The 27,794-nt window shown below is 40.8% G+C and overlaps 1 protein-coding gene across 1 annotated transcript in view; it reads right to left on the reverse strand.

The window, feature by feature from the left end:
* Positions 1-27,794, reverse strand: part of LOC126088260 (spatacsin) — a 388,646-nt gene that overhangs the window by 11,107 nt on the left and 349,745 nt on the right. The window contains exons 32-34 of the mRNA XM_049906389.1: positions 21,353-21,613; positions 3,930-4,087; positions 3,674-3,835 (exon numbers count right to left, since the gene is read on the reverse strand). Of these exons, the coding sequence (XP_049762346.1) occupies positions 3,674-3,835; positions 3,930-4,087; positions 21,353-21,613 (581 nt within the window). The remainder of the gene's footprint in view (positions 1-3,673; positions 3,836-3,929; positions 4,088-21,352; positions 21,614-27,794) is intronic.

Raw genomic sequence — 27,794 nt, forward strand, 5'->3', positions numbered from 1 at the left:
AGAATTTATTCTCGTTTTCAATTGCATTTGTGTATTTGTTCTACATCTACATCTACATCCATACTCCGCAAGCCACCTGACGGTGTGTGGCGGAGGGTACCTTCAGTACCTCTATCGGTTCTCCCTTCTATTCCAGTCTCGTATTGTTCGTGGAAAGAAGGATTGTCGGTATGCCTCTGTGTGGGCTCTAATCTCTCTGATTTTATCCTCATGGTCTCTTCGCGAGATATACGTAGGAGGGAGCAATATACTGCTTGACTCTTCGGTGAAGGTATGTTCTCGAAACTTTGACAAAAGCCCGTACCGAGCTACTGAGCGTCTCTCCTGCAGAGTCTTCCACTGGAGTTTATCTATCATCTCCGTAACGCTTTCGCGATTACTAAATGATCCTGTAACGAAGCGCGCTGCTCTCCGTTGGATCTTCTCTATGTCTTGTATCAACCCTATCTGGTACGGATCCCACACTGCTGAGCAGTATTCAAGCAGTGGGCGAACAAGCGTACTGTAACCTACTTCCTTTGTTTTCGGATTGCATTTCCTTAGGATTCTTCCAATGAATCTCAGTCTGGCATCTGCTTTACCGACAATCAACATTATATGATCATTCCATTTTAAATCACTCCTAATGCGTACTCCCAGATAATTTATGGTATTAACTGCTTCCAGTTGCTGACCTGCTATTTTGTAGCTAAATGATAAAGGATCTATCTTTCTGTGTATCCGCAGCACATTACACTTGTCTACATTGAGATTCAGTTGCCATTCCCTGCACCATGCGTCAATTCGCTGCAGATCCTCCTGCATTTCAGTACAATTTTCCATTGTTACAACCTCTCGATACACCACAGCATCATCTGCAAAAAGCCTCAGTGAACTTCCGATGTCATCCACCAGGTCATTTATGTATATTGTGAACAGCAACGGTCCTATGACACTCCCCTGCGGCACACCTGAAATTACTCTTACTTCGGAACACTTCTCTCCATTGAGAATAACATGCTGCGTCCTGTTATCTAGGAACTCCTCAATCCAATCACACAATTGGTCTGATAGTCCATATGCTCTTACTTCGTTCAATAAACGACTGTGGGGAACTGTATCGAACGCCTTGCGGAAGTCAAGAAACACGGCATCTACCTGTGAACCCGTGTCTATGGCCCTCTGAGTCTCGTGGACGAATAGCGCGAGCTGGGTTTCACATGACCGTCTTTTTCTAAACCCATGCTGATTCCTACAGAGTAGATTTCTAGTCTCCAGAAAAGTCATTATACTCGAACACAATACGTGTTCCAAAATTCTACAACTGATCGACGTTAGAGATATAGGTCTATAGTTCTGCACATCTGTTCGACGTCCCTTCTTGAAAACGGGGATGACCTGTGCCCTTTTCCAATCCTTTGGAACGCTACGCTCTTCTAGAGACCTACGGTACACCGCTGCAAGAAGGGGGGCAAGTTCCTTCGCGTACTCTGTGTAAAATTGAACTGGTATCCCATCAGGTCCAGAGGCCTTTCCTCTTTTGAGCGATTTTAATTGCTTCTCTATCCCTCTGTCGTCTATTTCGATATCTACCATTTTGTCATCTGTGCGACAATCTAGAGAAGGAACTACAGTGCAATCTTCCTCTGTGAAACAACTTTGGAAAAAGACATTCAGTATCTCGGCCTTTAGTCTGTCATCCTCTGTTTCAGTACCATTTTGGTCACAGAGTGTCTGGACATTTTGTTTTGATCCACCTACCGCTTTGACATAAGACCAAAATTTCTTAGGATTTTCTGCCAAGTCAGTACATAGAACTTTACTTTCGAATTCATTGAACGCCCTCGCATAGCTCTCTTCACACTACATTTCGCTTCGCGTAATTTTTGTTTGTCTGCAAGGCTTTGGCTATGTTTATGTTTGCTGTGGAGTTCCCTTTGCTTCCGCAGCAGTTTTCTAACTCGGTTGTTGAACCACGGTGGCTCTTTTCCATCTCTTACGATCTTGCTTGGCACATACTCATCTAATGCATATTGTACGATGGTTTTGAACTTTGTCCACTGATCCTCAACACTATCAGTACTTGAGACAAAACTTTTGTGTTGAGCCAACAGGTACTCTGAAATCTGCTTTTTGTCACTTTTTCTAAACAGAAAAATCTTCCTACCCTTTTTAATATTCCTATTTACGGCTGAAATCATTGATGCCGTAACCGCTTTATGATCACTGATTCCCTGTTCTGCGTTAACTTTTTCAAATAGTTCGGGTCTGTTTGTCACCAGAAGGTCTAATATGTTATCGCCACGAGTCGGTTCTCTGTTTAACTGCTCAAGGTAGTTTTCCGATAAAGCACTTAAAAAAATTTCACTGGATTCTTAGTCCCTGCCACCCGTTATGAACGTCTGAGTCTCCCAGTCTATATCCGGCAAATTAAAATCTCCACCCAGAACTATAACATGGTGGGGAAATCTACTCGAAATATTTTCCAAATTATCCTTCAGGTGCTCAGCCACAACAGCTGCTGAGCCAGGGGGCCTATAGAGACATCCAATTACCATGTCTGAGCCTGCTTTAACCGCGACCTTCACCCAAATCATTTCACATTTCGGATCTCCGTCAATTTCCTTCGATACTATTGCACTTCTTACCGCTATAAACACGCCTCCCCCTTCACTGTTCAGCCTGTCTCTGCGGTATACATTCCAATCTGAGTTTAGGATTTCGTTACTGTTTACGTCTGGTTTCAGCCAACTTTCTGTCCCTAGTACTATATGGGCGTTGTGATCGTTTATTAATGAGAGCAGTTCTGGGACCTTTCTATAGACGCTCCTGCAGTTTACTATTAGCACATTAATATTGTTATTCCCTGTTGCATTTTGCCTACTCCTATCTTGCCGCGTCTCAGGAGGCGTCTTGTCGGGCCTAGGGAGGGGATTCTCTAACCTAAAAAACCCCCATGGGGTTGTTTACATGGGTATGTTTGGTGATATCTGCACGTGTGATTTTCTGCCTTCCTTACATCTTTTTGAAGTTCGACAGCAATCAGAAAATCAGACAAAATGAATCTTTGAGAGTTTTCAAATGTCAATGATGTTAGATATACTTTCCGGGATGTGAGGTCGTGGTCCAAGAACTTCTCTGCTCTTTACGTTTCGTCCAGGACTGCGCTGGACTTCCTCAGAGGCGCTGCTCCGCTGAGTCTTGCCGACTCGAGACTCAGCGGAGCAGCGCCTCTGAGGAAGTCCAGCGCAGTCCTGGACGAAACGTAAAGAGCAGAAAAGTTCTTGGACCACGACCTCACATCCCGGAAAGTATATCAACAGCCATGTCACCCGGTCGTGAAAGCCTTCATTCTACAATGATGTTAGAAATTCATGTAAACAAGTGCACAAATGCACTAGGAAACGAGCATAAATTCTGGAAAAGCATTGTGCTAAGCACCAAAAAAATAAGTAACTCGTGCAGTTTTCATTAATTAAATCATGAATGACACAGTTACAAGCTTTCCTGAAAAATCAAATATGATGAACGAAATTAAGAAAATATATTACTCTGATGTTTCTTAAACTAGCACACACAACACAGTTACCTATGTTGTCTTGATAACATTTAAAGCAATACATGACTAGTGGAACATAAAAGTAACCATACACTCTTACTGAAAAAGTTCCGAGAAAATTATTTTGTTTCTCACCGTCTAGCTATATCCTCTACATGAGCAGTTGTGAGTGTCATGCTGTGGGTAAATTCTGACAAATACGTTGCCTCTCTGTTGACAATGCAATGCTGGTACAGCACTGCTCCCCAGTCAGTTGGATGGTTGTAAGCCCGGGCTAAAATGCAAGCTTGTGGGAAGCTGTAATACAGAATGACGAGTTGATCTATATCACTATTACAGTTATCATAGTATGGTGAAACAATCAGAAGATAGCCAGCAATTAAAATATTACCTCAATTTGTTAACTATCACATCAGAAACTTCTGCTGCAGTCAAGTTAATCAATAAATTCACCAACTGGCCGGCAGGCACAGAATTCAGTAAAGATATTTGGAGAGCAACTAGCTCTGCTTTATGAGCTATTGCCATAGCTTTTATGAGTTTGTTAGCCTGTCATATAAAGAATAAATCAAAATTACATTTTGATTAAACAGATATCTTTGATTATATAGACATCATTGCTACATCTATCAATGTAACTTTTTTTAAAATGTCATCCGTAGTGGAATAAAATGAGACGACTTCCATCAAGCAATATTATTCACTGAGATGCATCTGGCAAAAGTAAGCAACTAAGCCCACATTTAGCCTGTCACTGCAAGTTAAGTAGTGTCATAGAAATAAATTCCTAGTAAAAAAATACAGTTTCAAAGAATGATTCGTGTCTGACTGACATGCCTCTCAAAATGATGCCTCTGTTGAGCAACTGATAAGCTAGCAAAATGAGGCAGAACTCCTCTTTTTACAGAATTCTAAGTGAAAATATAAAACAAAACGTATAAAAATTGTTGCTAATCTAGTACAGAATTTTGGTTTTTAGTTTATCATTGTTCAAATTTTTCTGTGTGTCATGTTCACAATCAAACAACAGAATGTCTTGCATCAGCAGTCCTGTTGGCAACATGATGTCCATTTTTCTCTCCACATGCCCTATGAAATGTGGTTTCTGTCACATTATGAAGGCCCAAGCAACAGTAGACAGCATGTTGCATAAAGCTACTGATATAAACTATTACGCAATCCAATTATGAACATTTCAAGAAAAGAATAATTGTACCCCACAATGACATCCAGGAGATTTTTCACTGCCAAGAACCTTTGCTTCATCATCTATCTAAACAGAGTCTGAGTGACTCTTATTGAGTAAAATGTGCTTAGGGTCACTCTCCCAAGCCAGAATGAAACTTTCACAATGTACCCTCAACTGTAGAGAGAAGGTTTCAGTTTGGAAACAGATCTGGGGTGTGGCAATACTTTTCTCTACCATACACTCTCTCTCTCCCTCTCCCAGATGCTGGCTGACTAAGATGTGAATGAGAGTCTGTTGAGTTAGGACATTCTCTCTCTCTCTCTCTCTCTCTCTCTCTCTCTCTCTCCCAGCTGCTGGCTGACTAAGATGTATATGGGAGTCTGCTGAGATAGGAAAGTAGGATAAAGGTACTGGTAGGTTGAACCTCTACGATGAACCATGAGATTTGTTTTGCTTGAGTAGGTCAGCCAACAAGAGCACAATGACAAAAGGCAGGGGTCTAGCATTCTAGCACTGAGTCATTGTCAATTAAGACATTTGGCAGGAGTTTTCATATCAACCAAACTCCACTTCTCATTCTAAGGTTTATTCTGGAAGCAAAACCTAACCTGTGTAGCCTGTGTCTAAATCAGTTTCTGTCTTCCAGATGGCTAAATATGGAGGAGTGTCTCTGGGAGTGACTGGACAGTAGGAGAGAGGTGTTACTTTGATGTAATCAGACTAGCACTGATTCAACATACAGTATTTAATAGGTACACAACTTTACAGTACCCAACTTTATATACAACACCTTCTGGTAGAGTGAAAGGACATATCTGTAGTAAACTGCTCATCACCTGCCACTGAGATGATAAATCTGATGGAACTTTTCACAGCATACAGACATGGTTAAAGATTCAAGAATAATCAAGCACCAATATGCCAAGATAATAGGTAATGTGTTTCCCTTGGTCTATTATACAGTACCTGCATTATTTTCATGGTCTTATTAGGTATACTAGGCTGTTTCAGCTCATATGCCCTCCCAGGAGCAGCTGGATGGGCACAGGCACAGGTGGGCAGGGGTGGACAAACACATGATGCGCAGGCAGTCTTGCAGTTGGGACACAGTGTACATGATCGTATTCCACATGCTGAATGCCAGGAGTCAGGGGTGGCCAATCAGGTCATGCATAAGCAGGACACCATATGACGGGTAACCTACACCACCTGCCCCTGCCCACGAACATGTTTAGTGCGGGCACAGATGCCCTAGCTACATGAGGCAGCATTGGAACAAACTAAGGCAGCGGTCATCAAACATTTTTTGCTGAAGAGACAATACTGACATTATGGGGTGGCACCGTGGGCCACATGTGTATTAGTCTTATAATTAATTGATAACTTACTAAATTAATATGTTATGAGTCTCTAATAGACTAGCGCAAAGTAATGCTGCGATATGTTGGCAGCCAGCCCCCAAGTACTGATCGTTAAGAGTCAGCGCCATTTGGAACACTTCATGTCAGTTGTTCACTGTTTCATATTGCTGCCACGCTCATTGACCCTAAAGTTGTGACACTGTAATTGCCTGACGAAGTATGTTGCTTTGTCTATGTGAGCAATCTAAAATCATTATGCAGTATGAGAGACAATCACAAATGTTTACTAAGTGTTTTGAACATCATTTTTCTTCTGCTCACTGCTTTGTACTACAACAGCCTTAATTTAGCTTCATATTCTTTCCTACAAATATGTACCACATTTTAAGATGACCATCTCCATAATGCACATTCATGAATATATGTTACCTCCAGGTGTCAAAATTTATACCACAGCAGTCAGTCAGCACAAGTCACCTGTGAGTTGCCAGTACTGGATGACAAACAAAAAAACATTTCCTTTCTCACATCCTCTAACTCCGCAGTGGCCGTACTACTTACCCCTCTGCCCTGAGGTAAACGGCCTACTTTACTTAACTCAGGCTCAAATTCACCAATGTCAGTTAAAATTAAGTACATCTAAATATATTACTATCTCTCTGTGTGTTTTTGTTTGTTTAAAAGCAGGGAAATTACACTCTTAAGATGCTCTTAGTGTTAGTTCAAGGTCTGTTGACTGCAGTCTGATGAACACTGGCCTATGGTGTACCATAATTTGACATGGTCTTCCACACACTTCTTCTTGAAACTTTGTCAAATTTGTTTGAACACTACATATACAGGGTGTTTCACAGTTCATGTTACACACTTCTAGAGGTTGTAGAGTGCACTTAGTAGATCAAGTGTTACATATGAACTTACATCAAGAAACATCATCCAATGATGCTACAGAACTATTGCCTGTAACTGCATGTATATACATAGTGATTCCGTGATGATGTTACAAACTTTATAGGATGATGGAGAAGGATAAATGTATCAATTTGAGGTAAGGGTCCCTGTACTGAAGGCGAACGAGGTGAAAGTTATAAGCAAAAATTGTTCTAATACCCCTACCAGTGGAATACATGCACTGGTACTGTTGTTGCTAAGATTGTAGGCTAGGCAACTTTCAGTGGTGGTAGTACAGACCAAAACAATGTAGAAATGTCCACTAAACATGGACTCTAAAATACATACCTTCAGAGCTATGAGCATTTGTTCAATAGAGGAGCTGTGTTTCACAGCAGCTAAGATGAACAAGTACTCATAGTTCCTCAGGTATGCATTTTAGAGCTCATATTTACTGGACATGTTTTCCTTGCTTTGGTCCATACTACCACTTCTGAAAGTTGCCTACCCTACAATCTTAGCAACAGCACCAGTACATGTATTCCACTGTTAGAAGTATCAGAATGCTTTTTGCTTATAACTTTCAACTTGTTCGTTTCCAGTACAGGACCCCTACCTCAAATTGATACATTTACCCTGTATATATGAGGGCTATCAGAAAGTAGGGAACATTTTGGCATTTAAAAAAAAATACTAAGTACAAGAAATAAATTTTATTATATCCATCTGAAAGAGTGACTGACATACTACTTTTCCACATAGTCACCAAACACATTCAGGCACTTATCATAGCAGTGGACAAGCTTTGAAGGACCTTCATTGTAAAATTCTGCTGCCTGAGACTTCAGCCAGTGAGTCACACCCACCTGGAGTTCCATGTCATCATCAAAGAGTGTTGCAAGCCAGTTCTTCATCTTTGAAAACAAGTGGAAGTCGATTGGTACAAGATCGGAGCCATAGGGCAGATGAAGGAAAATTTCCCATTTGAATGAATTAAGGAGTTCTTTAGTGCGGTTAGCCATATGAGGTCGAGCATTGTCGTGCAAAAACAAAATTTCAGATGTCAGTTTTCCTTGACGTTTATTTTGAACGGCTCTTCTAAGTCTGTGCAAAGTTTGACAATACCAGGCAGAATTTATGGCTGTTCAATGTTTGAGAAAATCAATAAGAAGCACACCTTGCCTATTCCAAAACACTTCCTTGCTGACAAGGTTTTGCAAACATTTTCTTGGTTTTTGGAGGGACCTTGTGTGCCCCCACTCCGTGGACTGTAATTTTGTCTCGCAATTGAAGTGTTTCACCCAAGTCTCATCACTGGTTACAATTCGATCCAGTAATGAATCACCATGTTTGTGGTAGGCCTCCAGAAATGTCAACATTGCTCCCATTCGCTGTTCTTTGTGGTGCTCTGTAAGCATTTTGGGCACACATTGTACACAAAATTTGTGGTAGCCTAGCTTTTGAGTGACAATTTCAAACAACAAAGTCTGTGAAACTTGTGGAAAAGAAAGCAAAAGCTCCATTACTGTGAAGTGATGGTTTTCACGAATCAAAGAGATAGAGGGGCTGGCCAGTACTTACCTCAGCTCAGTACAGCCGATAGATACACAAAAAACAGAACCGAAAATTTACATTCCTAGCTTTCAGAACAAATGTTCCTTCATCAGGGAGGAGAGAGGGGAAAGAAAGGGAAGAAGGGAAAGGATATTCAGTTACTCACACTTCCCTCTGACAACCATGCCTCCATCCTTGCTACCCTCCCTATTTTCCTTTCCCTGTTGCTTCATAACCTGGGTTGTGAGTAACTGAATCTCCTTTCCCTTCTTCCCTTTCTTTCCCCTCTCTCCTCCCCGATGAAGGAACATTTGTTCTGAAAGCTAGGAACGTAAATTTTCGGTTCTGTTTTTTGTGTATCTATCGGCTGTACTAAGCTAAGTACTGGCCAGCCCCTCTATCTCTTTGCTAGTATTTGTTTCACATTTTATATGAGATTTTCCATTAATCATTTAGGTTTTCACGAATCGTTTCATCAACTTTAGCGACAAGATCGTCAGTCACAATGCTCGGGTGTCCACTCTTCTCTTCATTATGAACATTGGTTCGGCCATTTTTAAACCGAATGCACCTTTTCCAGACGGAACATTCAATCATTACGTTGTTTCCGTGTACTTCACACAATTCACAATAAATTTCTAAAGGTTTTAGGTTTTTTGCCAACAGAAACCATATTACAGACCACACCTCACAACTGGCAGGATTTTCGATTGTAGCGCACGTTTCAAATTCGAATATTTAAAAAAAAAACACACACACAACAGACCTGCAAGGACATTCCCACTGTCACAGATGGATGTCGACTGAGCTGCCAAGCATGCACATACCAAAATAAACGTGATCGGCACGTGCCTAGCGGTGTCAGACAGAAACGTTCCTTACTTTCTGAATAGCCCTCGTACACACACTTACAGGTGTCGATGCCTATAACTTTAATAATTTGTAGTGTCACTGGATGACATTTCTGGACATGGGTTCCTACATTGAACTTGAGCTACTAGGTACCCTCTACAACCTCTATAAGTGTGTAACATGGATTGTGAAACACCATGTAGACTAGCCATATATTCCATATGTTTAGGGTGATTCATGACAGTACATTTCTAGGAAAGGATAACAACATGATCCCTCTCCACTTATTGCAATTTGTGATGTCTCCCTTTTTTTATAAGTTTTATTAATTCCTGTCTTCCATTTCTTCTCTATTCAAGATCTCCTCAAACACAGGGCATGATAAATCTAATGTGTCTTTCACCTTTCAGCAGTTCTGGTGAAATATTGTCACAGCCAGGGGCATTACAACATTCTGTTTGCTTTAGAGCAACTTTTATCTGCTCTCTGGAAGGCACCGCTGTCTTGATTCTTGCAGTTATCATCACCTTTTCAAAATTTTCATGCTATCTTTCCCAATGTGCAGTTTCATCTGTGGGCTAGATTCCTAACTTGCTTTTCGCTGTACAGTTTATTGGTCCCATCTGCCTCCCTAGCACTCTTGTGGCCTGGTAAAGCTCCTTCATGTCTCCTTTCTTTGCAGCTCTCTCAGTTCATGTTGCAAGATCATTTTACCATTTCCTTCAGTCTAATCTTACACTCATTTTCATCTCTTGATCTACTCTAGTATATTCTACATGGAGCTCATTTTTTCGCTCCTGGTTTCATTATGTTCATTTATGCTTTCAATTTTTTTGCTTTCTCCCACATGTCCTTGCTCATTCAGTCTTTTCTTTTACTGTCTGTGAACACAACTGCCCTTTTAGCAGTGGCATTGCTTTTCTACTCCATCCTCCATCATATTGAGTACTTTATATCTATTTTGCAGTTCCAGTCTAAATTTCTGTTTGATCTTAGGTACCTTAAGTAGCTGTGAGGTATTTAATGGCTTCTTATAGTCATCAGATTTATTTTTTGTAGCTGTGATTTTCAAGTGCACTTTAGCTAGCATCAAATGGTGGTCACTGCTCCCCTTTTATTCCTAGCCCCTAACAATGATCTTTTACATTTCCCACTTGTGGAACTGAATCAATTGATTCTGCACCCTGTGATTGGTTGACACCAACAAGTTTTTATGGAAATTTTTGTGTGGAAACTATTCCTCCTATGGGTACCTTGCTGTTCCCAAAAACCTCCATAAAAAATTCATCATTTGCATTTGCCTCTTCAACTCCACATCTTCCCATTGCGAGTCCCATCCCAAGATTTTCCATGTCCACTTTTGTGTTAATGTCCCTCATAACAATGATAATATCTCAGTATGTGCCTTTCAGTGCTGCTTGTAGTTCAGCAGAGACATGGGTTTTGACATTCATCTCTGCTTGTTCACTTGGAACATAGAATTGAATAATAGTTACGTGGACAGTAATGTGAGCACTGAATTTATCTGCTACATAACTGATTTGTAGAGTGTAAACTTTTTGATTCTCCATGCTAAAAATAAAGCAGTGATCTATATGTTCTTAGCAGTCTTATGATCGTGACTACTTAATTGTAATTAACTATTATTTTGTGTGCATAAAAATGTATTTTCAAAATCATATGGTGACTCTGAGTTTCTGAATCAAGCTGCTGGAATGATTGCATCATATGCCAGAATGATAAAACACATCATATGTACATTTTCACATCAACTGTGATGCACAAATTCTCCTGTGGACAACTGCACTATGTAATCAATGTTTCTCATACGTAATCAATGTTTCCCATAACAAGTACTCAAATTACCAGCAACGAACTTGATCCTTTGTATGACTGTGGTGAAACGCCCACCCTTCCAGTCAGCTAATCCAGTACTGTGGTTCATCCAACTTAAGAGCCACTTTGTCTTGCCCTACATCATCTCAGATTAAACTAAATAGAGTTATGTGGTGGCTGCACTTAACAAGCAAATGGCTATGGAAGTATGAGACATCCTTACTTCACCACTAATGACTGAAAAATATGCCTCTATCAAGCATGCATTTGTAACACATTTGTCACAGCCAGAAGCTAATGACTCAAAAAATTGCTCCGAACTGGGGAACTTGGTGACTGCACACCAACTCAACTACTTCATCAGCTTCACAAATTGGCAGGCAATGCAGTTAACAATATTCTGTGGAATATTTGGCTGTCATGCCTACCTGTGGGCACACAGAAAATACTCACTGTCTGCACTGGTAACCTCAACACTCCAGTTCAGACAGCTGACAGAATAGTCGTGATGTATCCTTTGATGCGTGTCACAACTCTCTCTGCCAAACAGAGATTTCTCTGGAAGCACAGCAAATACAAGTAACTGAACTTCCTAAGCAACCTGTGGCCCTATAAATAACGTGCTCCACACAAGCATTGCTAAAGTAATGCTCTTTCAGCAGAAAAAAGTGTTGGTCCCCATGGAGAATATCAGCTAGTATCAAATTTGGAGCTGAATCTTGGCAGTGTCAACTACCCTGCGACAAGGTAAACACTGGCAGAAATCAGCAGGGATGGCAATCAATTGCGAACTGCACAGCCCCATCAATTGTTTATAACACAACACTCTATTAAGCCACAGTTTCTCATTGACACAGGAGCTCATCTCTCAGTTTACCCTCCTTCTTATCTGCCATGGCAGAATGTCGATGGCAATCACCCTACACTGTGAATTGACCTTTCATTAAGACTTACGGTTACATCAACTTACATCTAAACTTCAGTCTTGAATTAGAATGAAGATTCATTATTGCTGATGTACTGTACCCCAATGTTGGTGTGAACTTCTTATCTTTATACAGTCTCCTGCCAGGTCTTTGCAATCAATGCCTGCTTGGTTCTAAACCACAGACGTCTAGTCATGGGCACCAACACCATGCCAAACACATTGATGATGATGACGTTTGGTTTGTGGGGGCCTTGTGAGGTAACAGGTGAGCTGCGGCACCCTGGAAATATTCTAAGTTCAGAGCTGGCGGCCACTGCTCGGACCACGCGGCAGGGCTGAGCTCGTTAGCATCCGCGTGGTGCCTCACAACAGCTGTAGCACGTGGTCCATTGAGCATGTGGCTGAGAATTCGTTGGTGATGCTGTGTGCCGGGAAGGCCAAAGATGGCGGACTGTGTGAAACCTTAATGGCAGACATTTCACAGTTCATACAAAAATTAATAGTAGCCAGATGAATCATGATACCTCAAACCAAAACATGTACATTACTATTATTTGCACGACAATTCTTATGGTGTAATGAGATCTTCAATATCTTTATTAGTTTAAAGTTTAGTATCTGATGGTAAATTATACAAGTAACACCTAGGAACAAATTTCCAAAATCTAAATGTTTCATCCGATTTTGTCAATAGACATGCCTTTAGAAAGCTATTAGTGTAAACCTAAATTGGTATAAATTACAGGCATGTAACTTGAATAGTAAATGAGTTATTGGAGGTCAAAGTGGTCGATTATTATCGATCGTGTAAGGCCATAAGTGCTCCACAGTGACACGAAAAAACGGTGGCAGCATGCTTATAAATATATTAATTCATCTATGTCTTTGTTTATATCTGGTGTATACTATTCATGAAGAAATTGGTTAAATATTTACTGTGTTTTAGAAAGCATAGAGACATTAGGCTACTGGCCTACCTTTTGTTCTATTCCTTTGATATATGTTTATTTAATTTGTTTATATATCTAACAATGTGTGTTGGAGCATGTTTATGGTCCAGCCGTAGGAATATTTATATAATTTCAAGTTATTTAAATGTAAATCCAGTAGTTCGAATGTGTTTCATTATGTTGTGTGGGTGCGTTGGCATGAAGACATGGCACAAGCGCTCTAGCCAATCACAGCACTCGTGAATGGGGAGACTGGATGGAAGTGAGTTCGGACAAAAAGTGCTGGAGAGTATGACACAGGACACGGAAGTGCTGGATGCAATGGTGCGATGGATGCACAGTCGTGGGAAGGACTTGGAGAGTGGAGCAGTTTGCGCATGGTCACGGCAGATAGAAATACTTCGGAGTGTCGACTTGTGCACTTGTAAGATTTCCATGGTTTATACAACGAAGACATAGTGTGCGCTTAGAAGTGAATATTTTGCGAGCTATGTTGTTGTTCATAGTTAATTACATGCAGTAGGAATCTATTGTTTCCCTGTTATTCAACTTATATTTTATTTAATTGCTGGACCATCGACACCAATAAGTGTTTTGCAGAAGTATACCACAGTCTCAAAAGTACTTCTACTATCGTACTCATCATTTAAAGTCATTAAAAAAGTACCTGCAGATTTTATTTAATTGCAATCTTTCATTCAAAAATTTATATGTTACATTCATAATTCGCAGTTGCCGAGTGATAGAAACCTTCGACCATTCGATTTATGTGTGTTCTCTTATCGTATACTGTAGACTCAACAGTATTTGGCCTGTAATGCGGCAATTACGTATCCCAGCCCCCAGACAATGAAACCAGCCAAAACTTTTAATATTTCAACATTGAGTTGCAGGGCACATAGTTGAGGGCCACCTCATTTCATTTTCTATTTGAAAGCCCGCACGCTCAACTGCGCGGTCATCAGCGCCCATACTAAGTCCCAATATTTCCACAGTCCAATTTTTCTTACAGTCCAATCTAGCCACTGTCACGAATGATGAGGATGATGATGATGAAATGATACAAACACCCAGTCCCCGGGCAGAGAAAATCCCCAACCCAGACGGGAATACCAAACATGTTGACATCAAACTGACTGCAGGTGATTCACCATATAATGACCCACTTCATCAGTTCCCTGAAATCACCTGTCCATTTCTCTAGCACCATACCACACTCAACAGTACCTTGTACTGCAACCACACCAGCACTCCCACATCATGCACAGCATCACTCTCTGCATTTGGAAATACTAAAGATCACAAAGCAAGAGTTCTCATTTGTGTTCGCACAAGGGATCTGCCACTCTTCAAATACCGTAGTAGCTGGGCCTCTCTACTCCACATACTTTCTAAGAAGAATAATGGGTGGTGCCCATATGGTGGCTATTGTCAACTTAATGCCAGAATGATAACTGAACATTATCCTCCGCCACATATCCAAAACTGTAAATGGTAAAACTGTATTTTCCATGGTCAACTTGATCTATCTTCTTACCATATACCAATTGAACTGTAAGATAGGCTGAAAATTGTCGTTTGCACTCCATTCAGTTTTTGTCAATTTGTGTGAATGCATTTGGACTGTAAAATGCTGCCAGATTTTCCAGTGCTTCATGGATGACATAATTATAGATTAGAGTTCTATTATGTCTACACCGATTATCTGCTTGATATGATGCTACTTGAAAACCTCTTCAACCACCATATGATGGTCAATACATGGTCTTTGCATGCCACGACAAAACATTCAATGTCGATATCAATGGCTCTTCTATCATAATACCCATTGACAGACTCAGGTCAGCCTTCATTCCAGCTACAACTAAGGTACATCCTACATGCAGTTCTATGAGGACACAGGACACATCTGATCTTCCACCACCACCACCATCACCATCACCACCACACCCACCAGCACCACCCATGCCTTCAGGGGAACTGCTAGTCAACTTGTTTTGGACACTGTGTATGTTTCAATCCCAAATGCCATTGATACATGGAGGGGACTGGTGTGGACAGTGATGTGAACAGTGAATCATCTGCTATACAGTTTATAGGTGCGGTGTAAACCCTTTGATTCTTCATGTTGCCTCTGAACTAAAAATGAAGTATTGATATAGATGTTCTTAGCAGTCTTCCAATTATGATTATTTCACTGTAATTAACCATTATATTATATGCATAAATAAATTGTATTTGAGACGACGGTTACATTCTGCACTGAAATTTTACCCACATTGTTATAATTCTATCACATATTGATTTCCAGTCCAGCAGACTACTCTTCACCATTTTGTTTAGCATAATACCAGTGCCATTCATGTGACCATCATCTTCATTTGGTTTACCTGAATAGAGAAAAGTCATCTCCTCTGGTATTCTGGTTTCATCAACTCATTCCTATGAACTTCACTCATTGTCATGCTGTCCAGTTTATAATTGTTAAACTCTGGTACAGCTTGTTATTGTTTACCACTCTTCTAGAGGATTTGTAAATTCCAAGATCCAATTCTCATTATCCATCTCCATCCTAAAGTTGTCGCCCTATTGCCCATATCGGTTTTCTTCTTGAAGTCTGTCAGTTTGGTTTAACACTTAGAGTGCCACTGCTGTTGGCAGTGCAAAGAATGGCATTCCCATAATATTCGTTTGCTGCATCATAGCAAGAACTTCCACACTCGAAATACTAAGGGCAGATTTCTTCATTCAGCTCCTAGCTCCTACGTGTAGTATTACTGGTCCCGAAGTTCTCAGAAGGCAGACAAATACTTGTAGTACACATTTCTGCCACTTGAACACACCACAAAGCTTTTGGCATTGCGGAACAAGCATATGTGGCAGCTGACTATGAGACACCAATGTGAGGGTATTCTTATTCGAACCAATATGTCAAGCGGTAGCCCACTGAGTGATATTTTTGACAGCAATGGCACAGATGACGATCCAACTTATGCTGAATCTATATCGTGTAGGACAATTGCTGTAATCTTTTAAATTTTTCACTTATACTTCCTGCACAAGTTCTCAGATGAAATCATTTATTGCAATATTTCCTTTTCTCATTTTTTTGCACTTATGCTAAATGTCACTTACATTAATTCATCATATACACACTATTTCAGAATCAAGCACTGAAAGTCAGAGCACGATTCCAGTTGCTGCTACAGGACCCTCTTCTTTAGTTTTGATTGTGCTGAGGAAAGGTTACAAAGCAGCCACAATAAGTGACATGTATTCAAAGAGGAAATAATAATCTTTATTTCTGTCTGAGAAATACATATTTATGATTATTACTGAATCTGTACCAAAGGGAAAAAGTCCTGTCAAAAATTTCTGAGACTGAGTGAAGGAGACTGAGAAAATGAGCTGGTAATGGGGTAAGTAGATTTGAGTAGATTTGTATAAACAGCCAGAACTCAAAGTGTTACGGGATGTAGATTGTTAACCCACAGTCCCCGAGTACATTGGTGAGGGTGCCACTTTTTGGTCCAAGGACATGGCATTTTTGTTAGATGGTCAGCAAGGTGTGGGAAAGGCTTTGTCACGCCCATCTGCTGAGGCATGTCTGGCTTGAATGGCCTTACTAGTAACTATACTAGTGCCCGCATAATCCTCAGTTTCACTGAGGTGTGCAAATCCTCCCAAAAAGCACTGAATGTGGTAAAAGAGAGCTTTTAACACCAGAATGATACCAGACAGAGACCCTGTGCCATTGTTGTGTGATTACAATTACATGTTGAGTAGTGCCAATATCTTCAGTGTACTAGACTGTATTAAAGCATACATGCAGATATTCGTGGTGGCACAGGAAATCCTGAAGACAGATATAATTACACCATTTGGACGATCTGAGAGCATGTTTAAGACATTTGGTCTCCAGAATTTCACATAAACATGGCAAAGGTTTATTGACTCAGTGCTATAAGGTCTGTCTTTTTGCTTCACCTATCTTGATGACATTCTGAATTTTTTGGCCTCATCCGAGCAGCATTGTCAACATTTAGTAGAAGCGTTCAAATGGCTGGAATAGCATGGCATTGTCCTCAACACAGAAAGATGTATCTTTGGCAAGGCATAAGTGGTTTTCTTGAGACATAGAATATCATCAGGAGGATCACCACCACTATCTGAGAGGGCAGACATTATCTTGCAGATCACACGGGATAGCACCGCCAAGAACTGTGCTGATTCCTGGGCATGTTAAATTTCTACCGATGTCACATGCCACACTTGGCTGAGCTTCAAGAGCCATTTACTGCAGCACATTCTGGCCCAAAGACTAAGGGCAACTCACACATAACATGAACTGATAGTATGACCTCAGAATCTGAAGAAACCAAAAAGAGCATCACGCACCCTGAGCCTAATGCACCCTTAGCACTGGTAGTTGATGCTAGTCAGATGGCAGTTGGTGCAGTGCTACAGTAATATTGCGATGAAGCATTGCAACCAGTAGCATTGTTTTCGCACAATTTGTCACCCTCACAACAGAAATGGAGTACATATGACCAGAAACTTCTAGCCATGTACAAAGCAATTAAAAGCTTCAGGCCTCAGCTGATACCCAAAGATTTTATCATGTATACAGATCACAAACTGCTGACCTATGCCTTTCATCAGAACAGCATGACTTGTTTCCTAAGGTAGCATGACCAGCTCATGTTCATCTTATAGTTTAGCACCAATGTTCAACACGTTTCTGGTAGTAAGAATGTGGTGCCCAATCATCTCTTGGGTCAGCAGCATCTCCAGCGCAATCAGTTACACTACATTTGCTGAAGCACAACAAACAGACCAGGAACAACAGGAACTAGTAACAGCAGCATAATCACCATTAGAGTTGCAGCTAACTGAGATTCCTGGAACTGATGTTAAACTGCATTATGACATTTCCACCTCAAAATCTCATGCTTTCCTACCAGTTGCATTCAGAAGAAACATACATGCGACTTTAGATGAACTGAGTCACCCTGGCATACAACTGGTGACAAATTGTTATGTATGATCAGGGACGCAAAAAGACTGCCATGTATGGGTGAGGAGTTGCATTAAATGTCAGTACAGGAAGATTCACTGACATATGCACGTACCTGTAGGAAACCTTTCAAACACGACCACCTGCTTCACTCATGCCCACATCAACGATGCTGGGCCATTACCATCATTCAATGGCCAATTTTATCTACTCGGTGATAGACCATTTAACCTACTGACCAGAAGCTGCACCGGCTAACAATATTTCAGCGGAAACTTTACCCTCCGCTTTTGTATCACACTGAGCATTATGATTCGGCTTTCCACTGCACAGCATGACAGACCTTGGCGGCAATTTCAGTGCCATCTATTCACCTAATTTGCAATATTTTGTGGCATAATCCACCACAAAATGATGAGCTATGACCCAGCCAGCATAGAGATAACTGAGACATAAAATCGTTCACTTAAAGCAGCACTGATGTGCCATGACACTGAGTGGACTAATGCCCTTACCATGGTCCTACTGAGCCTCAGGAACACTTATACACTTAGATGCTTCATTGACTGAGCTAGTGTACAGTGAGGTGTTTTGTCTACCAGGAGAATTTGTGGACTCGAATACTCTACCATCGCCAGATCAAGATCAGCCTGATTTCATACATCAACTCAGAAACTGCATAATCCTGATCCGCTCCAACCAGCCTTCCAGACGGGGAACAGCCTCTACTTTTGTGCCTCACAACCTCAATACCTGTTCCCATGTCATGGACAGAGGGCATCAAACTATCTCTACACACAAGCCCACATTGCGTACTCACAAGGGGAGAAAAAAGCACTTGACATTTTGATTAACAGGAAACAATCACGATTTACATTGTCAGGGTCAAGCCAGCATATATATTTCAGGAATTTACAAGGCTCCAGCTTCATTTAACAGCTGCCTAGTCAACAACACCAATGCCACCAGCACCGACTCCATCAACAGCGATTCCCACAGCGATTCCCACAGCGGCATGCACCATTTTCCAGCCTCCTTTTTGGATAATGCTCCTCTTCCATTGAGGGGGCTGATTTAGCAATCATTTGCTGTTATGTACTGTTATTTTGTACGCATCATGTGCATAGGTTAGTTTTCAGCTTTTACTGCATAGTTACAGGATAACTTGAATATACTGTTTCTGGTGAATTAACATTAAGTTGTGACATGAATTCTCAGAAGCTGTTACATTTCTTTGCTATTTCTTCTGTGACCACATTCAAGAAAGTTTATCACTAGTTGTAAGAAAGACTTTTCGTGTAGTCCAGTTCCACCATGTTGAGATATATGCACGATTAAATCATCGAACAACAGTCTACCCGGCTTGTACCGACATTAACCATCTACAACTAAATAATTTTTGAAGGTGTTAAATACATCACATGCCCTTTTGATTTAAGTATATTACATGTACAAATTACAACTGGAACTAAGAACATTATTATTGCTTTCATCTAGCTTAAACCATCTTACTGTATGTAATATGACATAGTCTTTATAACTATTTAGAACTACGACTATTCTAAAGTTCTTGTTGCAAATTCACTGGTTATTTAATAACTGTGGATTCCTGTTCAGTTTTCCCACATAAAGACTTTACTTAAATGTACTACCTTTGATCATCAACAGTCACAGTACATAAGAACTGTTCAGATTGTATTACAAGTTCATGTTATTTGAAAAGAGAGAACATTGTGTATGAAAAGAAAGACACACACACACACACACACACACACACACACACACAGAGAGAGAGAGAGAGAGAGAGAGAGAGAGAGAGAGAGAGAGAGAGACCCCTCACTTCCTACTCAAACATTCAGTTGTTGAGTCATCCAATTCTGTTTTTCCAATCTATAGATAATTTATGAAACATATTAATATATTCTCACTTGCTATATCTAACTTACAAGCATAATGTATATTCCATTCTTCCTTGTCTTTCGTTAATGTATACCTTGCCTCACTATACATCCTGGAAGGTTCTCCCTCTTGGTGGGAGATCTATAGAACATGATGGATGGATGGATGGATGGATGAATGAATGAATTCTTCTCTCACTGTTTGGTTGAATATCTTCAGATCTCATTGAGAAAACTAATAAATATTAGACAGAATTTCTGGTCTGTTCTTATCTTCAGGAGGCAGAATGTTTAGTACCGCCAATAGACAGATGTAACATACCATTAAAGTGAAGTGATATGTTGTACAATTTTGATAGTACTCACAAATGAAGATCACCAAACATACAGCTAATTTTTATTTGTAAGTTTCGTGAGTTTGGATATGTACATTGTGCACAGAATTTGTAGTGTTTGTGCACATTATCAAGCAAGATGGTTGCAGCAAGAAGGAGTGGTGCTGGCAAATTAAGGAAAGATTGGGCTTAATGTCCCACTGACATGGAGGTCATTAGAGATGGAGCACAAGCTAAGATTGTGTCAAAGTTGTGGAGGGAAATCAGCTGTGCCCTTTCAAAGGAACCATCCTGGCATTTGCCTACAGTGATTTAGGGAAATCACAGAAAAAATTAACCTAGATGGCTGGGGACCAGTTTGAATCATTGTCCTCCCGAATGAGAGTCCAGTGTGCTAACCACTGTATCACCTCACTCAGTCTGGCAGTTTCGTCCCACTGTGCAACATCTGCTCATTCTGGGGTCTGAATGATCTGCCTTTCCTTTCTAACTTTCTCCTCCCTATTCATCTCCTCCCTGAGGAAGGAATTAATAGTATAAAACCCACAGAAATATCATCTTTACTTTTATGTGTGCATCCTGGAGGTAAGCATAGGGCCAGCAATTCCACATCATATTTATTAGGTTTCTCAATTGAATTTTCTTTGATACTATTAACCAACTTCATATTTGATAGAACAACTTCACATTTATAACTGAGAAACACAGACTCCAGTTGTTCTACACTATTCACTTCACTACTGTGAAGCATCCATGGTTTGTGTTTCTCATTTATGAATATATTGCATTAATCATATGTTAATGGTAAGTCTCTGTAGTATGTAAATAATTTAGTAGTAACACACACCTTTATGGCTACATTATGCCAGCTGAGTGCAATGGAGTAAATCAATGAAACATTAGGAAAATTAGTGATGCACAGTACTCTATCAATAATATTTATTGTGCAGTTATTGTCAAATGTAAGGAAATGAATTTGTTTTCACAAGTCTGGTAACCTTACCTTCAAGTAATACCGTGCTGCATCACTGTAATTAATTACAGCTTTCTGAAGCAACTGTTTAACATCACTTGTATTAGGTAATTGTCTGTTCTCATCCACTGAGGTCAGTGCACTACTTATGGCTTCATCAGCATCAGCTTCCCACAAATTTGCAGCATCTCCAAACATACTAAAATGAAGAACAACCAGGCGGAAGAGATCCTTATCTTGAGGACAGAACTGTCGCAAGAAGTCCAGTAGGGCCACCTTTAAACCACGGACCTAAATAAAAGAAAGTTCAGTTGTGATATTCCATAGATTCTACATCTACATCTACATCTACATCTACATCCATACTCCGCAAGCCACCCGACTGTTTGTGGCGGAGGGTACCCTGAGTACCTCTATCGGTTCTCCCTCCTATTCCAGTCTTGTATTGTTCGTGGAAAGAAGGATTGTTGGTATGCTTCTGTGTGGGCTCTAATCTCTCTGATTTTATCCTCATGGTCTCTTCGCGAGATATACGTAGGAGGGAGCAATATACTGCTTGACTCCTTGGTGAAGGTATGTTCTAGAAACTTTAACAAAAGCCCGTACCGAGCTACTGAGTATCTCTCTTGCAGAGTCTTCCACTGGAGTTTATTTATCATCTCCATAACGCTTTCGCAATTACTAAATGATCCTGTAACGAAGCGCGCAGCTCTCCGTTGGATCTTCTCTCTCTCTTCTATCAACCCTATCTGGTACGGATCCCACACTGCTGAGCAGTATTCAAGCAGTGGGCAAACAAGCGTACTGTAACCTACTTCCTTTGTTTTTGGATTGCATTTCCTTAGGATTCTTCCAATGAATCTCAGTCTGGCATCTGCTTTACCGACGATCAACTTTATATGATCATTCCATCTTAAATCACTTCTAATGCGTACTCCCAGATAATTTATGGAATTAACTGCTTCCAGTTGCTGACCTGCTATTTTGTAGCTAAATGATAAGGGATCTATCTTTCTATGTATTCACAGCACATTACACTTGTCTACATTGAGATTCAATTGCCATTCCCTGCACCATGCGTCAATTCGCTGCAGATCCTCCTGCATTTCAGTTCAATTTTCCATTGTTACAACCTCTCGATACACCACAGCATCATCTGCAAAAAGCCTCAGTGAACTTCCGATGTCATCCACAAGGTCATTTATGTATATTGTGAATAGCAAAGGTCCTATGACACTCCCCTGTGGCACACCTGAAATCACTCTTACTTCGGAAGACTTCTCTCCATTGAGAATGACATGCTGCGTTCTGTTATCTAGGAACTCTTCAATCCAATCACACAATTGGTCTGATAGTCCATATGCTCTTACTTTGTTCATTAAACGACTGTGGGGAACTGTATCGAATGCCTTGAGGAAGTCAAGAAACACGGCATCTACCTGTGAACCCGTGTTTATGGCAATCTGAGTCTCGTGGACGAATAGCGTGAGCAGGGTTTCACACGACCGTCTTTTTCGAAACCCATGCTGATTCCTACAGAGTAGTTTTCTAGTCTCCAGAAAAGTCATTATACTCGAACATAATACGTGTTCCAAAATTCTACAACTGATCGACGTTAGAGATATAGGTCTATAGTTCTGCACATCTGTTCGATGTCCCTTCTTGAAAACGGGGATTACCTGTGCCCTTTTCCAGTCCTTTGGAACGCTACGCTCTTCTAGAGACCTATGGTACACCGCTGCAAGAAGGGGGGCAAGTTCCTTCGCGTACTCTGTGTAAAATCGAACTGGTATCCCATCAGGTCCAGTGGCCTTTCCTCGTTTGAGTGATTTTAATTGTTTCTCTATCCCTCTGTTGTCTATTTCGATATCTACCATTTTGTCATCTGTGCGACAATCTAGAGAAGGAACTACAGTGCAGTCTTCCTCTGTGAAACAGCTTTGGAAAAAGACATATAGTATTTCGGCCTTTAGTCTGTCATCCTCTGTTTCAGTACCATTTTGGTCACAGAGTGTCTGGACATTTTGTTTTGATCCACCTACCGCTTTGACATAAGACCAAAATTTCTTAGGATTTCCTGCCAAGTCAGTACACAGAACTTTACTTTCGAATTCACTGAACGCCTCTCGCATAGCCCTCCTCTCACTACATTTCGCTTCGTGTAATTTTTGTTTGTCTGCAAGGCTTTGGCTATGTTTATGTTTGCTGTGAAGTTCCCTTTGCTTCCGCAGCAGTTTTCTAACTCGGTTGTTGTACCACGGTGGCTCTTTTCCATCTCTTACGATCTTGCTTGGCACATACTCATCTAACGCATATTGTACGATGGTTTTGAACTTTGTCCACTGATCCTCAACACTATCTGTACTTGAGACAAAACTTTTGTGTTGAGCCGTCAGGTACTCTGTAATCTGCTTTTTATCACTTTTGCTAAACAGAAAAATCTTCCTACCTTTTTTAATATTTCTATTTACAGCTGAAATCATCGATGCCATAACTACTTTATGATCACTGATTCCCTGTTCTGCGTTAACTGTTTCAAATAGTTCGGGTATGTTTGTCACCAGAAGGTCTAATATGTTATCGCCGCGAGTCGGTTCTCTGTTTAACCGGTCAAGGTAGTTTTCAGATAAAGCACTTAAAAAAGTTTCACTGGATTCTTTGTCCCTGCCACCCATTATGAACGTTTGAGTCTCCCAGTCTATATCCGGCAAATTAAAATCTCCACCCAGAACTATAACATGGTGGGGAAATCTACTCGAAATATTTTCCAAATTATCCTTCAGGTGCTCAGCCACAACAGCTGCTGAGCCAGGGGGCCTATAGAGACATCCAATTACCATGTCTGAGCCTGCTTTAACCGTGACCTTCACCCAAATTATTTCACATTTCGGATCTCCATCAATTTCCTTCGATACTGTTGCACTTTTTATCGCTATAAACACGCATCCCCCTTCACTGTCCAGCCTGTCTCTGCGGTATACACTCCAATCTGAGTTTAGGATTTCATTATTGTTTATGTCTGGTTTCAGCCAACTTTCTGTCCCTAGTACTATATGGGCGTTGTGACCGTTTATTAATGACAGCAGTTCTGGGACCTTTCTATAGACACTCCTGCAGTTTACTATTAGTGCATTAATATTGTTATTCCCTGTTGCATTTTGCCTACTCCTTCCTTGCCGTGTCTCAGGAGGCGTCTTGTCAGGCCTAGGAAGGGAATTCTCTAACCTAAAAAACCCCCATGTGCACTCCACACATACTCCGCTACCCTTGTAGCCACTCCCGGCGTGTAGTGCATGCCTGACCTATTCAGGGGGACCCTACATTTCTCCACCTGATAGCGGAGGTCGAGAAATTTTCACCCCAGATCTCCGCAGAATCGTCTGAGCCTCTGGTTTAAGCCTTCTACTCGGCTCCAAACCAGAGGACCACGATCGGTTCTGGGAATGATACTACAAATAATTAGCTCTGATTCCACCCCACGAGTGAGGCTTTGTGCCTTAATGAATTCCGCCAACCGCCTGTACGAACTGAGGATGACCTCTGAACCCAGACGGCAGGAGTCATTGGTGGCGACATGAGCAACAATTTGCAGTCGGGTGCACCCAGTGCTCTCTATCGCTGCCGGCAGGGCCTCCTCCACATCTCGGATGAGACCCCCCGGCAAGCAGACAGAGTGAACACTGACCTTTTTCCTCGACCTTTCCGCTATTTCCCTAAGGGGCTCCATCACCCGCCTAACGTTGGAGCTCCCAATAACTAATAAACCCCTCCCCCAGTGTGCCTGCTCGGACCTTGTTGAAGGAGCAGCCACATGTCCACTCACGGGCAGAGCGGGCGATGCCATACGGCCAGCCTCCACATTTACCCTCCGCCTCGTGCGCCGCAAATGCCGCTGAACCCGCCACTCCCCTTGGGGAGAGGGTGGCCCAACCACGCCCGGTACCCGCGAAGATGTCTCAACAGCAGGGACAGTGGATGAAGCATGTAACACCTGGGGTATACCATGCGACGCACCAGACTCCCCACTGCCGCTACACTCCGAGGCAGCAGCCTGAAGACGGCTGACCGCGGCCATCAACACGCTCAGCTGTTTGCGAACAGTGGCCAGCTCCTCCTGCGTCCGTACACAGCAGTCACACATCCTATCCATCCTAAGGAATCAATTTACTGTAGAGAGTTAATCAACTTTTAACTAGACTGCTAATTCACTAAAGGCGGCTGATTTTTGACTAAACTGTGATTGCTAGCCACTTCTTGTAGAAAACAATGAAAATAGCACTACCTGTCTCTGGACTGTATTAAAAACAAACACTAGCACTACTGGCACTATGGTTGACTAAAGGGACTCTCTCTGACTGTATTCAAAACAAACACGAAATCTATGGAACACTATTACTAGCACTTGACAATTAAAGCTTGCTAAAAGCAAAAACACACGAAAGAAGAAGTGCCAAGTAAGAAAAATACAGTTAATACTTAAATTAAGGTAGCTCGCTGCACAGCAGACATTAAGGAGACGGCAGTTCCGACGACACTGACTGACAATGATAACTACCTCAGTTATTTTGAGAGGATTTAATTAGAGCCAGTTGGGTACAGAGACAAGATGCTCTGTGTGTGTGTGTGTGTGTGTGTGTGTGTGTGTGTGTGAACTCCAAGCATAGCTACAACTTAAATTTTGTTTAAGTGTGTATCTACTGCTCAATGACTCAACTCTATAGTGAGTGGTTACTTTTACTCTTTCCTCTGATTATCAGTGTCTACATACAAACAGTGCATAAAAGGGATAAACTACTGTCTGTATTCTTCGAAGTGCACTCTAATTTGTCACTTCTCACTGTTAAAGTCCCTGCATGATGTACATGATAGATGCAGCAGAATTGTTGCTCAGTCTTCTTCACATACCGCTTTTCTAAATTTTCACAGCTTGAATAATGTTACTTTGATTTCAGACGTTATCCTACGAGTTCTCTGAGCATTTCCATTGTTTTCTCATAGGGGCAGGCTTTGCTGTGAATGGGTTCAAATTTGAACCCAAGCCTGACACAAAGTTTCAATGTCATGAATTTCCACACCAGCACGTCTACTACACAATGAAAGTTTAATTCTGAAACAATACATCCTTATTATTGCTAAGCAATGTAAACCACTGAGAATAAATTAGGCATAAGGCCATGACAGAATTACTGTTAGGTTCTAACTGAGTATGTTGCAAATTAGTCCCCTTCTTTGCTTATCTGTATCATTATCACATGGACAGGAAATAAAAAAATAAATAAAATATTGGAAAAATATAGGTAACACAAGTTAATAAAAAGACTAAAAGAACTCAGATGCAAAATGCACCCTCATGTCCACAAGCATCCCCTACTGGTTGGGATATTTAGTGTGTTGTTCGTGGTCGAAACTTGGACCTTGTGTGCACAGTAGTTTTGTGGTAAGAATGCCAAACAAAATGTTTTAATCATTAAATTTATGCAGTAAAAATTCACAAAATGTAACTCCACTACAAACCTGGTAGCATAACCGTACAGTCAATGAAGATCAAACAAAGCTATTTTCACAGTGGTAGCAGAAAGTGCCATGACAACATACTAAAAATCCTGACAAGTGGGGGGGATCCATGTGGGGTGGGTGCGCATTTGAAGATCATTTTTTATGTTTTTACTGAATTATTCAAAAACCATAGCCTCAAAGCTTAATTTAATTTCCCACAAAAAGGACCCTATTCATTTCTTCCTTAGGAATAATAGCATGCATGATGAGAGTGCAAGAATATTGAAAATCTTGTGCAATGCACATGCATTGCACCTTAAGTGGTTTTTGTCAGCTAATTAGAGATAGTTTCTCAAACACAAGTGCCCTATATCAATTTGTTCATCATGACTCCCTCTTAACCACTGGGGTACATTATAAACAATTATTGCGTACACCCTGTATATCTGTTTCTTTTATTTAATTCATTATAAATAATTCGTAAAATAGTGTGACTGCAAAAACAAGGTTTTCTTTGTTTAAAATAAAATAACATTTGCTGCTGCCAGTCAATGTTTTCCTTTATTTATTTCATGCACAAAGCTTAATTCCCATTACCCCTGTTCACAACACATAAAATATCTTCCTGATTGTTCATTATTGTATGTTACTGTTTTTAACAAGTACTGTAGACTGTCAGTTGCATAACTGGTGTATAATATGTGTGAGTTTTTGCATAATAGGACAACAAAAAAATCCTTGAGTAAAAGTTATTTCCAAATTTGCTATTATCTATAGAGAAAAATACCACATTAATTACAAGATTTATATATTGCAGTAAGATACCAGAAAAATGTAGCAGTTCACGCATCAAAAACCTCGCATATAACTGTCATACACTCCAGACAAATACTGTCTTTCAGAACAGCCTTCCTAACAATTAAATTTACATTTAATGTTCAAAAAATTCTATTTTTCAGAAATGCTTTCCTTGATA

Source organism: Schistocerca cancellata, chromosome 6, assembly GCF_023864275.1.
Source record: "Schistocerca cancellata isolate TAMUIC-IGC-003103 chromosome 6, iqSchCanc2.1, whole genome shotgun sequence".
In the NCBI taxonomy this organism is placed as follows: domain Eukaryota; kingdom Metazoa; phylum Arthropoda; class Insecta; order Orthoptera; family Acrididae; genus Schistocerca; species Schistocerca cancellata.